The sequence below is a fragment of the Anolis carolinensis genome, chromosome 5 (assembly GCF_035594765.1).
Source record: "Anolis carolinensis isolate JA03-04 chromosome 5, rAnoCar3.1.pri, whole genome shotgun sequence".
NCBI classification, from domain to species: Eukaryota; Metazoa; Chordata; class Lepidosauria; order Squamata; family Dactyloidae; genus Anolis; species Anolis carolinensis.
Genome location: NC_085845.1, coordinates 24,973,989 through 24,989,170, shown reverse-complemented (window position 1 = coordinate 24,989,170; position 15,182 = coordinate 24,973,989). Strand labels below are relative to the sequence as shown.

Below are 15,182 nucleotides of genomic sequence, written 5' to 3'. Positions count from 1 at the left end.
ATTGCAATGTCGTCTTATAGCCTGAGGTCCCCTGCATGCAGTTGATCTGGAAAGAAAGTTTTTTATTATTATTATTATTACTGTAGTGGGTAGGAAAAAAATCCAACTACAAATCTCAAATTGAGAACATAACAAGCCATGAAATTTGTCTTGGGGGAGAACCAGTTCCAAATTGTTAATACAAAAATAGCTACTTTTCAGCCTAGCCCTGGGATTATTTTATTCCTTCTGAGAAAGGAAATGTACAAGGTGCAGTAAGGAGAAAAGAAGTTTGTGTCTTATTGTGGCTAAATGTTGTGACTAAATGTTGAACTGGAGTTTGAATGGGTCCCAGTCCCAAATGAACCATGAACCTTACTTGGGTGACTTTGGGCCAGTCCCTGCCCTTTTGCCTGACCTACCTATCTCTTCACTTGACCTGCCTCATTCCCTGTTATAAGGATAAGGGAAGGAGAAAAGAGCATGTAGTCTGCCTTGATATTGTTATGGAAATAATTACTGTATATATACTCATGTATAAATGTAAACATTTTAGTCAATAGATGAACACAACACTTCTGGGTTGACTTATCCATGGGCCAGTTGTACCCTAGAACTTATAAAAAAAAAGGAATGATCCCCTTCTCTGAGTAAAGCAATGAAACATCCCAGGAGAACCTAAAAGAAGCACTCACCCACTCTGCTTTGTCTGCTATGGCACTGTTTCTGGACTTTGTAAAAGCCTGGGTGGGAAAATGGGAAAAAAGCTCTTTGTCCCATTCCCTCAAAGAACACTGATAGACTGGAGCTCAGCACTTCTTTGAGGTTTTCGCCTTTTGCCACTCAAAGATAAAACAAAGATAGTTTCCTTTTTTGATAAGAACACTGTACCTTAATATTCATCAAACAAAGTAGCATCTCTTTCTCTGAGTAGTGGCAAAGGGTCACTCGAAAAATGGCAAAAATAGAATTTAGGGGCAATTGGTCGCTATATTGATGCTTTACCCTCTCTGCCGAATGAGCCCTGACTTTTTTATTTTTTTATTTATTTACAGTAGTTATATTTAGATCTTTATTATCTTTCATGACTTCTGTTGTGAGCATGTGTGCATTCCTGAAGACAATGTGTGCTTGCAGATCACAACAGAGAAATAGGGCTGCTGGGACATAGAATATAGTGCCACTAAACCATGATTTGGGGCAGAAGGTGGAGCTGAGTCTACTGCTCAATGTCTGCAGGATTTGCAATAGACTTACAAACAAGGGCTGCCAATACATTTCAACAAGGGCTGCAATTTTCCAAGTGTTTAAACAGCAGTGGAAAATAAATGATGCCTTCTTCTCAACTCCAACTGGAGGATCTTGGATTTCAGTTCAGAATTGTATTAGAGAGGGGAACTAAGTGGATCTTTGTACCTAAAGACAGTCCATGTCTGCAATGAGTAAGCCTACTCTAGTAGCGATCATTCAGTCTACTAGGGTACCATATAATCAAAATAAAGCCATATTTATACAAAATTTCAGTCTGACAGCCCTTTGAATTTCCCGCCCCGCTCCCCCGCCCATCTGATCGCTGATAGGCTAGAAGGTTGAACAAGGCGGGCTTTCGTTTCCCGCCTTGCTCCGTTGGCCCAATAGGAAGCTGCCTTTTGCCTCTACTCGGGCCAATCAGGAAGGAGAAGGCGGGAGTTGTTGAAACAATGAAGTGACAGGGCAGGAAATATCGGATTAATTCCTGCTAGACCGATTTCTAAAGGGATTAATGGCAGCAATCAAGGATGTCCGAGTTTCTGTCACATATACAGATTTTAGATATGCCGTGGGGTGTCAGAGGTGGAAGTAAAAGATGGGTGGTGATGAGCCATATTTACAGGCTCCGCAGGGCGCCTTCCTGAGGTGTCCTGGATTTTCCTTTGGGTGAGATATGACAATGTTTGCCTTGGGGCGAATCACCTTTAGGTCAATACTCCGAATTCGGCGACTCAAGCCCTATATTGTCCATGCAATCTGAATTTGATTGGGTTAAGTGGTGGCAGATTATCCTTTTGTTTTTGGGAAGGGAAGCCTGGGTCATAGGAAATGGGATGGGTTCTGGGGTTCAGGTTGAGTTCAAAATATTTCCTATTTGATTTCATGACTTGACAATTATATGAAATAAAATGAAAAATAAAATAAAGTTGGAATATAAACCATGCTGGGAAAAATACATATTTTCCGGGGATCCCAAAGAGTACAAATACATATAGGCAGATAGATAGATTTCATGGAAATAAGGGAGAATCCATAAAAGTGAGTTACATTGCATAAAGGGGAATCACGAATGATATAAACAATTGAAAATATTTGATAAGAACGAAGTTCATAACATCTGGAGAACCCAGCATGGAAATTCATAAAAGTGGAGTTTTAGCAGCATGATTTTACAATTCATGAAGTTGTTATCTCTTGCCTCAGAGTGCAGGGATAATCCACAGTAAACTCCAGTAAAAAGTCTCAATCACCTTCTACTATAAATATATGGAATATAGAACATAAAGTCTTGATTTTTGAACTATCTTTTACAAAGTCCTGGGGGGGGTGGTCACCTCGATCACATTTTCCCCCCTTCGGGGCTTGGAAATGGCTATGAACACTTCCAAAGCCCCGACATTTCACTGCATGCAGGGCCTCTGCCTTGGTAGATCAGATTGTGACTTTTGTTGGAGGGCAGGAGCTTGAAGAGGTGAAAGCTGAGGTTCAGTCAGTGGTGGGTGATCCCATGGTGTTGAAGCAGATGTCCCTTGGTCTGGAGTCATGGGAAATGGAGCATGAAGGTGGAGGTGGTGAGGGCTGGGGATGATGGAGGCTGTGATGCAGTACTCCCATTTGGCTGCCTTTTCTTGGCTGCAGCTTGGCCCCCCCTTTGTAGTTGGCAGCTGGGGGCAACTGGGCACAGCTTCTGCGCCTCACAGCACGGCGCCTCCTGGTGACTGCAGGCAGGTCCAGCACTCCAACAGAGGAGATGGAAAGGAGAGAGTGCCTAGGGAAACTAAGGACAGATTATAAGCCCCCCCTCCCTCCCGTGGTGGGGTTAGTCAGGGAAGTCACTCATACCTTGTGAGGGCTCCAGCAGTCCTGGGGTCCTTCTTTGGCACAGCTCGGGTGAGAGTGGAACATCCTTCCCTCATGGTGGTCACTGGTAGAATACTGTTCACTTCTTCTGGGACATCTCCTGCCATGGCGGCCAATTCTGTCCCCTGGTGATGTCATGAGGGCCTCCTTGGCAGCATCCAAGGCAGACCTGCACTCAGTAGCCCCTTGCCAGGCCAGCTGGAGGGCACCATACGGTGGTCTGGCCATAAAAGCCTGCCATGTGCAAGAATCCTTTCAGCAGTGTCTTAGTCTCTAGCCCCTGAGCCAGGCAGATGGGGCTGCTTCCCCCGTGGGGGTCTCAGATCAGCCCCAGGTGGGGCTGTCTCTTCTGGGTGACTGGGGGTCCGGGCTTACCCTCACAGGACCATCTCCAATGGCCTCTGGGTTCTAGCTGCTGCATGAAATCCACAGCGCACTCTGAGAGCCCCTACCCAGGTCTTAGAATTGTTCATGGTGGCAGGTATGGATTATGGGTCTTGCAGTCTGGTCTGATGTCCTCAGTCAGGTGGTTGGGTCCGGTCCTCTGGATCTCTTCAGCTGTGCCTGGAAGGTCCCCTGGACTCTAATGCCCTCCTCATATTTAAAGGCAGTTAGAGGGATTTTTAAAACATTCACACGCATGCACTCAGGGAAAGGGAGGGAGAAGGACCTGAAAGGAAGAAAGGAGATTGTTGGGGAACTGTGGAGAGTGAAAGAGTGCCTTTACTATAAAAGTAAACCAGGATTTTGACTGTATGTTTATAAGGAGAAATGGGATGCTGGGAGTCCCCTTCACAGGGGAAGGAAAGGGGGGGGGAGAAAGCTTTGAAAAAGGAGAATGTTGAAGTGCATTTTGGCCTAGGAAAACATGAAGTGGAAGAGAGAGAGAGAAAAAAACTCACATATAGAAAAATAAATCCATTCTTCCACCACCACCCCTTTCTCCCTAAGATAAGGGAGGTTTGAGGAGAGAGAGACAAGAAAAAGTTAAAACCACAGAAGCAGCAGGATTTCTCTGGGGGGGGGCACAAAATATTAGGGCTTGAACCCTTGAAAATAGGGAGGTGAGATGGCACAGAAGAAAAGGGAGAGAGAGAGAGCATAGCACTAAGCTAGTCCATTCCAACCCTCCTTCCCAGAAAACTATATATCACTGGTGGCTTTTAAGGCAAAGGGATGAGTAGAGAAGAGTTTACAGCCCACACATTACATAAACACACAAAATTTAATCAACACTTTTCTGGGAGTCCCCCTCCCCTACCCAAATCCTTTGCCATGCTTCCCAGATGGGAGAGAAAGAAAAGGGGAAATTAAGAAACAGAAGCGGCTAAAGGAATGCCCCCCTTCCCCCCATTTGTAAGGACCAAAGGAAATATAAGACAACACTGAGGTAAAATCTTAGGGAACAAAGGGAAATAAGGGATTTTAAAAGGTGAGAAGAGAGGAAGGAGAGGAGAAATGGATTTGAGATTTGAGAGAGAGAGAGATTTTCACTCAGGCCGGGGAAGAGAGAGAGAGAGAAAAGAAAAAAACCAATCAGGAAGGAGAAGGCGGGAGTTGTTGAAACAATGAAGTGACAGGGCAGGAAATATCGGATTAATTCCTGCTAGACCGATTTCTAAAGGGATTAATGGCAGCAATCAAGGATGTCCGAGTTTCTGTCACATATACAGATTTTAGATATGCCGTGGGGTGTCAGAGGTGGAAGTAAAAGATGGGTGGTGATGAGCCATATTTACAGGCTCCGCAGGGCGCCTTCCTGAGATGTCCTGGATTTTCCTTTGGGTGAGATATGACAATGTTTGCCTTGGGGCGAATCACCTTTAGGTCAATACTCCGAATTCGGCGACTCAAGCCCTATATTGTCCATGCAATCTGAATTTGGTTGGGTTAAGTGGTGGCAGATTATCCTTTTGTTTTTGGGAAGGGAAGCCTGGGTCATAGGAAATGGGATGGGTTCTGGGGTTCAGGTTGAGTTCAAAATATTTCCTATTTGATTTCATGACTTGACAATTATATGAAATAAAATGAAAAATAAAATAAAGTTGGAATATAAACCATGCTGGGAAAAATACATATTTTCCGGGGATCCCAAAGAGTACAAATACATATAGGCAGATAGATAGATTTCATGGAAATAAGGGAGAATCCATAAAAGTGAGTTACATTGCATAAAGGGGAATCATGAATGATATAAACAATTGAAAATATTTGATAAGAACGAAGTTCATAACATCTGGAGAACCCAGCATGGAAATTCATAAAAGTGGAGTTTTAGCAGCATGATTTTACAATTCATGAAGTTGTTATCTCTTGCCTCAGAGTGCAGGGATAATCCACAGTAAACTCCAGTAAAAAGTCTCAATCACCTTCTACTATAAATATATGGAATATAGAACATAAAGTCTTGATTTTTGAACTATCTTTTACAAAGTCCTGGGGGGGGGGGGGGTGGTCACCTCGATCACATATGGAGGGTTTCCATGGAGCCATCTGTTATTGACATGGAAACTCTACATAGAATCAGGAGGGTTTGGGTTTTATCAACAAAAGGAGAAAGCTACCATGTGAAAGGGGTTTGTGGAGGAATGTAGCAATGTATTGGCGCTAAGGCCCATTCTATAATAGCTCCATTGTTGATGCGTTGCCATTATAACACTGCACTTTCTTGTCCATTCCAACTGTGAAATTACCTTTCCCCATTTCCGAACATTCTGCACTTTGCCCTAGATCTATGAATTAGTCTCCTGTTTTTAACATTTTATGCTGCATGTTGATTTTAATGACTGTTTTTACTGATGCTGATGTTTTTATTGGGTTAATTGTGTTATTGCTCTGTTATTGTTATTGACTGTTGTATCGGGCAAGGCCCCATGTAAGCTGCCCCGAGTCCCTTCAGGGAGATGGGGCGGGGTATAAAAATAAAGTTATTATTATTATTACTGAAGTCTGCTTATGGCAAAGCAAAGCAAACTTTAGAACAATGTTGTTGATTGTACATTTTAGTTATTTTTCTTACAGAACACCTTAACAAGACAATGGATAGGCCTGACACTTTAAACAGTACGATAGACCCATCACAGAAGGCAACTGAAGCAACAACAACAAGTAAGTGGTGACAGATTTCCTGCTCCTAGGGGAAATAACAGCATATTACAGTACAACCCCTGTAACCATAGCTACAATTCCATTTATCCACATCTGATATAAGATGTCCTCTGTAGGCATGTTCTAGGTCCACCAGCACAACGTAGTAGTACTTTTGGAGCAGAGATCCTTCATTTCAATAGGGGTCACTATTATCTGCAGGTTCGTGTATCTACCTAATTTTTAATAACATATCCCTATGGATATAAAGGTCGTACTGTGGTTCATTTTTGGGTCATCTGTTGATTCCTTGCTACATTTATTCTCTTTTGCCAGATGGCTAATTGTGATCATATTTCTGGGTGCAATACAAAGATTGAAAATACTTTGTAATGTGAGCACAGCAACAAGTATTATATAGTTTTTCATCCCTGTTTCTCACATGTGGAAGAGCAATTATGTTGGCTGACTGAAGGGTGGTTTGGGGAATGGAAAGTAATCATCAACACAACCTTCTTCCTGTTACACAAAGTTCAAGGTCTCGTGCATGAGTGTGGACTTCCAAACAACGATAACGATGCCAGATGTGGGTGAAAAAAATAACACAAGTAACAGAAAGATGTGTGTGGCTGCTCCCAGACTCTGGAAGTGCCTTCCAAGGGCCCTTCCACACAACCATATAACCCAGAATATCAAGGCAGAAAATCCCACAATACCTGATTGAACTGAGTTATCTGAGTCCACACTGACAGGTATTCCAGTTCAATGCAGAAAATGTGGGGTTTTATTGAGCTGTGTGGAAGGGGCCCAAGAAAAACAGATCTGGCTCCCTCCCTGTTGTACTTCCAACATTAAGCCAAGCTCGTTGCATTTATGTGCGTTTTGGAATTTGGCGGAATGCTGAGATAGACATATCTTTCATGAGATATGCTGTATTACTATGTGCTGTAAATAAAAAATATAATTATATACTACTTAAAATTATTTGTTTTGATATCAAATTTATAACTTTGTAGCTTCATTTGTACCTTTCTTTTTAATATTGTTGGGAACCATTACCAATTTTTTTCACCTAGCACACATTCACAAGCTAAATACCCTAAAGATGCCAGACTCTGTTTGATCTTGGAAGTTAGCATGGTCAACCCTGGTGAGTATTTTAATGGGAGACCACCCATGAATACCAGGTTCCATGATTCTATCTCAGAGAAGATTATGTCAAAAACACCTCTGAGGTCCCTTCCGCACAGCCATATAACCCAGAATATCAAGCCAGATAATCCAACAAAATCTGCTTTGAACTGGAATATCTTAGTCCACACTGCCATATATTCAAGATCAAAGCAGAAAATGTGGAGTTTTATTCAACTGTGTGGAAAAGGTCTGAGTAGTAATTACCTAGAAACCCCTGTGAAATTCATGAGGTTGCATAAGTCGTCAAGCAACTTGAGGCAAATGTAAATGCATACATGCAAAACAGCAACACTGAATTGGAGAACCATCTGGGGAAGAGCTGCTTAGGGTCCCAATCCTGAGGAAAAGGTGGGGATTCAAGATGTGTTGGCTCTTTTCCTTCTTAATGCCCCTGTACAATAGATCCTGTCCAAATCTTGGAAAAGTTGCTTTTTCAGACTTCAACGCTCAAAATATGTCAGTCAGTATGGCCATAAAGACAGGGAGTTTACTTTCAAAAAGTAGCTTGTCTGAACTTGGGTCTTCCCAAAGAAGTTTATCTGGACTCATTTCACACAGGTTTACTCCTGACATCTGGAGAAGGAATATAAAGCAGCTTGTAATGTTTTGAAGGCAAAAAATAAATAAATGTGGGCCAGAATCCTGTATGACTATTATGAATGTTTAACCTGCACTTAACAACTTATGACTGTTATGTATTCACAACCCCAATCTGCAGCAGCAGCAGTGATCAATGTGGGTCTGTTTCCCCATTCTTTGGGAAGCAGCTGGCTGCCATTTCCACCCACAACTATCTTGCAAGCAATCTCCAGTTTGAGGGACCCTGATTCTTCCTGCCAGAAACAACAGTGGGGATTGGAGTGGGGTGTAACTGTGGTGCTTAGGCATATAGGAGTGCGGGCAACGTTTTTAATTTACTTGCCATGATAGCTCCACTTTTGAGCAATCAGAAGTAACAGAATTGTTCTGATTTTAAGACTCATTTCATTTCGTTGTCAGCCAAAAAAAGAATGAAAGAAAAAGCACAAATGAAAGACTGTTGAAGTTTATTTACTCAAGGGCCATTGGAGAATACGATAAAGGAGATTCTATGGTCTCTTTCTTATGCACCATCTGTTTGCCTGTTAACTCCCTACTAGAATAAGACAATTGAAAATATGCATGCTAGCTATGCCAAAAAATGTTTTCCCTCACCTCCCTCCATAGTTCATTGCCCAACAACAACTTTTTACACACAAGATTGTCCTTCTCATTTTTTAGCAATTGATCTGGACATTGTCCCAGAATCTGCTTGCAAGGCATCTGCCCCTGTATCTCACAGCTACCCAAAGGATACTAAGACTGGAAAGAATTGGGGAGTCATAAAACATGAATGATAGATCTGTCAATCACTGTCTGTTTCTTTGGCTTTCTCCACTGATGAACCTGATGTGGCACAATTGCTCACTGCATGCTGGTTTCAAAAAGAAGTATTCAAGACCAATGGTGCTATTGACTAAATATGACAGATCACTGGTTCAAAGAAGGCAAAATGGACAGAGTGGCAGAAGTGGGGAGGAGTCTTTAGGAAGAGATTAGCTTTGATGTTTTGGCAAGAAGGATCTCTTGCTGGGCAGGGAGCAACAAGGGCAGAATGACTGCAGACTTGAGCTGTGTGAGGCCAACTTCCAAGAAAATGAAGACAAGGAGAGACATATTTCCTACTTGGGATCACTAAAGGAAGGGTGCAACTAAATGTCCCATCTTAAAAAATGCAAGAGCTGCATTGTCTAAACTGGATTTTGATAACCAAATTATATATGAGGACAAACACAGTTTCTTCATAACACCATGTGATAATGTAGCTTGGTTTTGTTTTCAGAATCTTCCAGAATATTTGAATACATTAACAAAAAGATATATCATGAATGTTATTTTTTTCCAGGTGACAGTTTGGAATTTGGGTCAACAATAAAGGGATATATTCTAGGTCAACAGCAATCACACTGACTGAAAGCAGCTCTTTGGAGTTTTCATTTAGGGATAATTTAAAGATGTCAAGGGGCCCTTCCACACAGGTCCTATATCCCAGGATCTGATCCCAGGTTTTCTGTTTATCTCAGATTATCTGGCAGTGTGGACTCATATAATCCAGTTTAAAGCTGGCTTTTATCAGATCCTGTGATATAGGGCTGTTTGGAAGGGCCCAAGGATTGAACTTAAGGATCTCGTATAGATAAGCTTTGTAGCCCACTCAGTACATTGCATTATACCACCCTTAATAGAAATAAAGAAAGCCAGGGCATAGCTAATGACTAGTTTACATATAGATAGTCATGCTAGTCTGTTGCAGTAAAAGAAGATGCAGCAAAAGAAGATGCAAATGCATTTCTCATGATGTCATGAAATATAGTCCACTTTATCAGAAACAATATAGTCTCGAATTTCGAGTATATCTGCAAATTATATGGTTTCAGTTGCAGTTGTAAACAATGAAAACAGAAGAAAATTAAATGCAGAGACCACTGAAAATTACATCATTAATAATGGCTATTCACAACCTTGCTGCCAACATAACAATTCTGACACCAGAGATGTGTTTGCACTGTCCAATTATATCAGTTTGATACCACTTTAGCTGTCTTAGTTCCAGCAGGATAGAAATAGATCTAGACCAGCTTCAGGGACAGATACCTTTGTGGCATTCCCTGGTAGCAGGGGAAGATGGCCAACGTGGCTAGAAAGCCCACGTGGTCACTTCCCCATCATCCTGTAGCATCCAGAGGCAGGCCAACTCCATTTCCAGCTGTAACCAATAAAGATGTGTCCTTGGATTTTCCAGTTATATCTCTGTGGCATGCTATTTCAGAGGTGGAGCGGTTTTGCCCTATATATGCATGCAATTCAGATGAAAGGAATGTGCTTCTGCCAAAGGAAACACAAAAATGTATGACACATCAGAAGTGATGAGGCCAAACTTATTTTCACAGTATTATCGCACCCCCCCCCTCCACACACTCACACCCACACATGTACGTATTCTTATAGTGTTCCTGGTTTTTGATACATTAGTCAATTATAGATCACAAATAGTACCAGTCACTATCTTGTTTCTGCTAGCTATATATTGTAATATATGTGAAACAGAGGCTCATCAAAGCCAGGATTGGAAAAAAATGCATGTATCCATTCATCTCCAATATGGAAACCATGGCAGATTTCAATTGAGGTCAAAAGAAAATTCAACCTACCCAATGTTTTTTTTTTTTTTTTTAAAAAAACACCAACAATCATATAGAAAATAATGGATTATGATTATAAAAGTCTACTATGTACCATTAAAAGATACTTCATTATGGTCAGCTAGCATCCAAAAGGCCATCCAAACAAAAACTTGTAGTGGGATTCTTTGGATCTCAGTGTTGTCAGGCTTATAGGAAGAGAGATGATCTACCAGATAGCTCAGACCTAAGAAATATAGGATTTTACAGATCATAATCAACACATCGTGTACAGAAACAGACTGTCAGACAATCCCTTGCTATAGAAAAAATGCAGTTTTGCTCTGCAGAATCACTGGATAGTAAATGACTTCAGAATGTTCATTTTGTTGTAGATCAGTCTGAGATTGATAGGTTCACTGATGTTTTAGAGAGGATTGTGGGATTGCCTGTGGCACGAAGTGATGAAGATTTCAGTCAAAGGAATGATGCTTCTGTCAGTGAAAAAGTTGACTGGGAAAGTTCAGGCCCTCAAGGTCAGGCAAAATAGCCATAGACATTAGATAAGGAGGAGTCCAGCAGAGAATTGAGTGATACAGAAGTCTCCCAGGAAAAAGCACCTGGAGATAGGGAAATCAACACAGCCTTTGTTTACAGGTCAGAGCAGACAATAGGCATCACAGGGCAGAGCGTTTGTGTGGGAAAGTTGGGAAAAGATTTCAAGGGAGACTAAATGCTTTCATGGGTGCCTTTTAATTGGCAAGTTGTTTACTTTCAAGTTAATTTAGGCAACGTAACGTATGGAATAAGAAGCTAGGCCTGAGTTCCTGGTTCATGTTTCAAGTCAAGCCTTTTGGTTTTGGGATTCAAGTATCTTGGAATTTCTTTGTTCCTGTTTTGTATTCATGATCAAGTTTTACTAAGGATACCTTTTGCTTGTGGACTTAAGATGTTCCTTGTGATTTTTGGCTATTCCTGGACTGTTAGTACCTTTGAATCTGTTTGAGACCTTTGGATTCCTATTGGATTATTGCTTATTGCTAAACCTTTTTGGATATACCTTTTCTTTCTCTATTCCTGCATTTTTCCTATACTTTTGATATTTTACAATAAACTGCTTATATTCTGGACTCTTGCGTGGTGCTGTGGTCTTAGGGGTATCCAGGTCTGGGGTGTCCAGAGTCTCTCGACAGAAATTTAAATTGATACCATACTATTGAAATTAGGCCTGAACTTCTATAGGGTCACATACAGGTTGTCTAATGTAGTATGTTCCAACAAAACCACTTGCAGCTGTTAGTAACATATAATAAATATAGCATGACGTGTTCACTGATTTTACTTGTCTATTTCTAGAATATATGTAGAAATATTATAAGAAAACAATGAAGAGATTAAGAGATAAAAACTTCTGCACATCATTCTATAAGAAGCTGACTTGTATTATCACCAATACATCATAATGAGGCACACTGGATTTCCTTTTAAATTACACATGATATAAATAAATCATATAGAAAGCCCACACCTCTATTAAGTACAGCAGAGGGATTTTTGACTGGTAAGAATAATTTGAGAATAAATAATAGAAGAACTAATGCATTCCTGTTGACAGATTTCTTCATGATCAACAGAAGGGAACATGACTGCTATATCTCATTGTTGGGGACAAATATAATTTAATGATTTAATGGAATACTATATGAGTTGGGAGTTCCTGGTTGCAATTACATTACATCAATGAAATCATGGAACCATTTCAGGCAAAAAAACAATTTCGCTGTCTTAACTTTCCTATTTAATTTCTAAAAATTGAAAAATAAATATGAAACAGCCCCATTTAAACAATATGAACCATCAAACAACAAAGCTAGCACAAAACAGCACGATACATAAACAGCATTAATATGTGTGGCTTCCCAACTCCAAGGGTCTTCTTACTAGATGCCTTGAATTTGAGACTTTTTGGATTTTAGGACTATTCGAAGGGCTTCTTCTTCCTGTTTTTCTATCAGCAGAAAAAAAAATGTGAATAAACAGGCTTTAAAAATAGTTTGATGTTAACTTTACTTTTATTTATAATGTTGATTATGTATGTTTTACCTATATTGTAATCATTTTAGTTTATAAACGGTCGCAATATTGAGAGAATAGATATGAATAAGTATTTTACAGTTGCCCCTTCATATTTATGCAATATAGGTTCTGGGAATGCTAATATCCATGGATGTCGGTTGCCAGCCGGGTTCTGGCAGGTTGGATAAGCCGGCCTCCCAGAGGACCTAAGTGTCTTAAAGGGCTGATTGTATGGGAGAAGGCGATCCTGTAGGCAACCTGAACCCAAACTTGTAGGGCTTTAAAGATCATAACCAACACTTTGTACTTTGCCTGGAAACCAATCATCAACCAGCGGAGTGACTTTAGTATAGGAGTGATATGCTCATTTCTGTATGTTCCTGTGGTTTAAACTACTTGGAATTTCTGAACTTGGTACAGAGATACAGAAAAACCATGTTACATTATGTTAAGTTTGTCTTCATTTGCTTTTAATTACAGAGTTTATGGTATAGTATTGCATGGGGTATAGTATTAGGTAGGACTATTTTTAATAGTAGCTCTCAAGCAACCAGAAAGAAACTACATTTATCTGATATCTACCAATCCCTATGCCAGTTAACCAAGAGTCTACTGTGCATGGTGTAGTAGAATGGTATTTCTCATATAACATGGCAAAATCAAGATTTGCCTTTCAGATTTTTCAAAATATTTTCAAGCCATGAATGGTTGAATTTCTGGATGACAGTTCTGTGGCTATGGAGGGCCAACTGTAAATAATGATTATATAATCAAAATAAAATATATCGACAAGTTCAAGCAAATACTGGTTTGCTGCTATACGTATATGTTAATGCAAGTGTGTACTATATAGTATACTTGCAATTGTAGGTTGTGGTTGTATTTCTAAATGCTTTTAAATATATAGCAAACGTTTTCTCCTAAAGATTGAGGGAGCAACATATAAACTTGAGAATAAATTCCATCATTTCAGAAAAGAGTGCACATCTTTTCAACAGCAAATATTTTCCCCAAAAAGATTGGAGTGGACAAGGGGCAATGAACAGAAGAAGAAAAAGAACGGAAAAAGGGCAAAGGCATTTTTTATACTAAAAAAGTCAAAAATGTCACTCAGTCGAAACTGTTTAAGTATGTGGAAAAGTTCAAGAACACAATAATGAAGGCTAGACTGTTTTTGACAGAATGAACATGACAAGGCAGACAGGCAGAATATTGCTAACCAATATAAGCTGAACATTAACTCAATAAATTTCCACCTGGACCAGGAATAAAAGATCTACTTTTAATGAGAACTGCAATAAATTTGAAGCAGACCATAAGAAAACCTCCGAAAAGTATTGGCTAGACTTTGTGCTAGTATTAAAAGATTAATTTTATTAGAAGAGAGATTGCTCAGCGTATAAAATATGAAGTTCAGATACTTTGTTTTAATCCAGTTTAAATATCTATGTAGCAAACCATTCTTAAATGGCATAAAACCAAAAGTTTACATGGAGTGTAATTAGATCAGATCTAAGTGGACTCGATTAATATTTAAATTGTTTTGGATTGGTTCCTAACCTAAAGGTTGCTTCTTTTTGGGATTTAGATATTTCCCTTCAGCTTAGATATCACAGGCAAACCATGGGCCTCCAAAATTGTTACTCAAGTTCCCATTGGTATCAGTCAACATGGCCAATGACCAAGTATGAGGGTCAAGTACAATGGAAGTCCCTCAGAAATTGGGTGGCAGAAATGGGCAAGCCTAACATGGGGTTTTCTGTGGCTGAGAGTGGCTGAGTTGTCTATGATCACCCAGTGGGTTTCTATGGCCAAGAGAGGAATCGACTATTCTAATTTTGAAAAAGGCTATCCTTATAGTTGGGCATATTACCAGCCATCCTAGGTGTACATGTTTCCTTTAGGCAAGGTTAATTCGGAGGAAGAGGGTTTGCACTAAAGTTCTGCATTCATGCTGTATGTTTTGTGTAGTTTCATTTGTGTCATCTCATTTTTGTATTTGTGTCCCGTTAAAGAAAATGGGCCACCTATATGACACAAATTTTCATCTGGCTAATGAAAAACACGAACATTTTCATACAATTGGAGGCTAATCCCCCCTCAGTTTTTGGGCTAGAGGGGTGAAAATTGCCACACACAGAGGGCATTTGAATCCCTTTTAGCCCACCAACTTTTAAAACATTTGGATCTTCCCCAGAGTACTATTGTTATTAATAATATTATTACATTAACCCCCATTTCCACAGATCAGATCTAAAAGGTAGGAATTTCCCTCTCCCAGGCTCAGGTTAGATTCCCAGATTCTTCTATCTATATATATAAAAGAGTGATGGAATCCCGGCGACCAACAAAACAACAAAACTAAACACCCCACAACCTCGAAAATTGACAGCATGACCCCTCATTCACGCCTCTAGGTTGATACAACAAAAATAAAATAAAAATAAAGTCCTAATTAGAGGGTGAGGAAGAATTGTTTTTATCCAATTGCTGCCAGTTAGAAGTCTAAGCTCTGCCCACTTGGTCTCCTAGCAA

General features: G+C 40.1%; 1 protein-coding gene across 4 annotated transcripts in view; it reads left to right on the top strand.

Moving 5' to 3' along the window:
* emcn (endomucin) overlaps positions 1–15,182 on the top strand; it is a 64,933-nt gene that overhangs the window by 33,852 nt on the left and 15,899 nt on the right. For 2 of the 4 annotated variants that reach the window (XM_062982343.1, XM_008118273.3), the window contains exon 7: positions 6,097–6,198. In XM_062982343.1, coding sequence (XP_062838413.1) covers positions 6,097–6,198 — 102 coding nt within the window. The remainder of the gene's footprint in view (positions 1–6,096; positions 6,199–15,182) is intronic. The other 2 variants (XM_008118272.3, XM_003225725.4) reach the window with 1 other exon arrangement.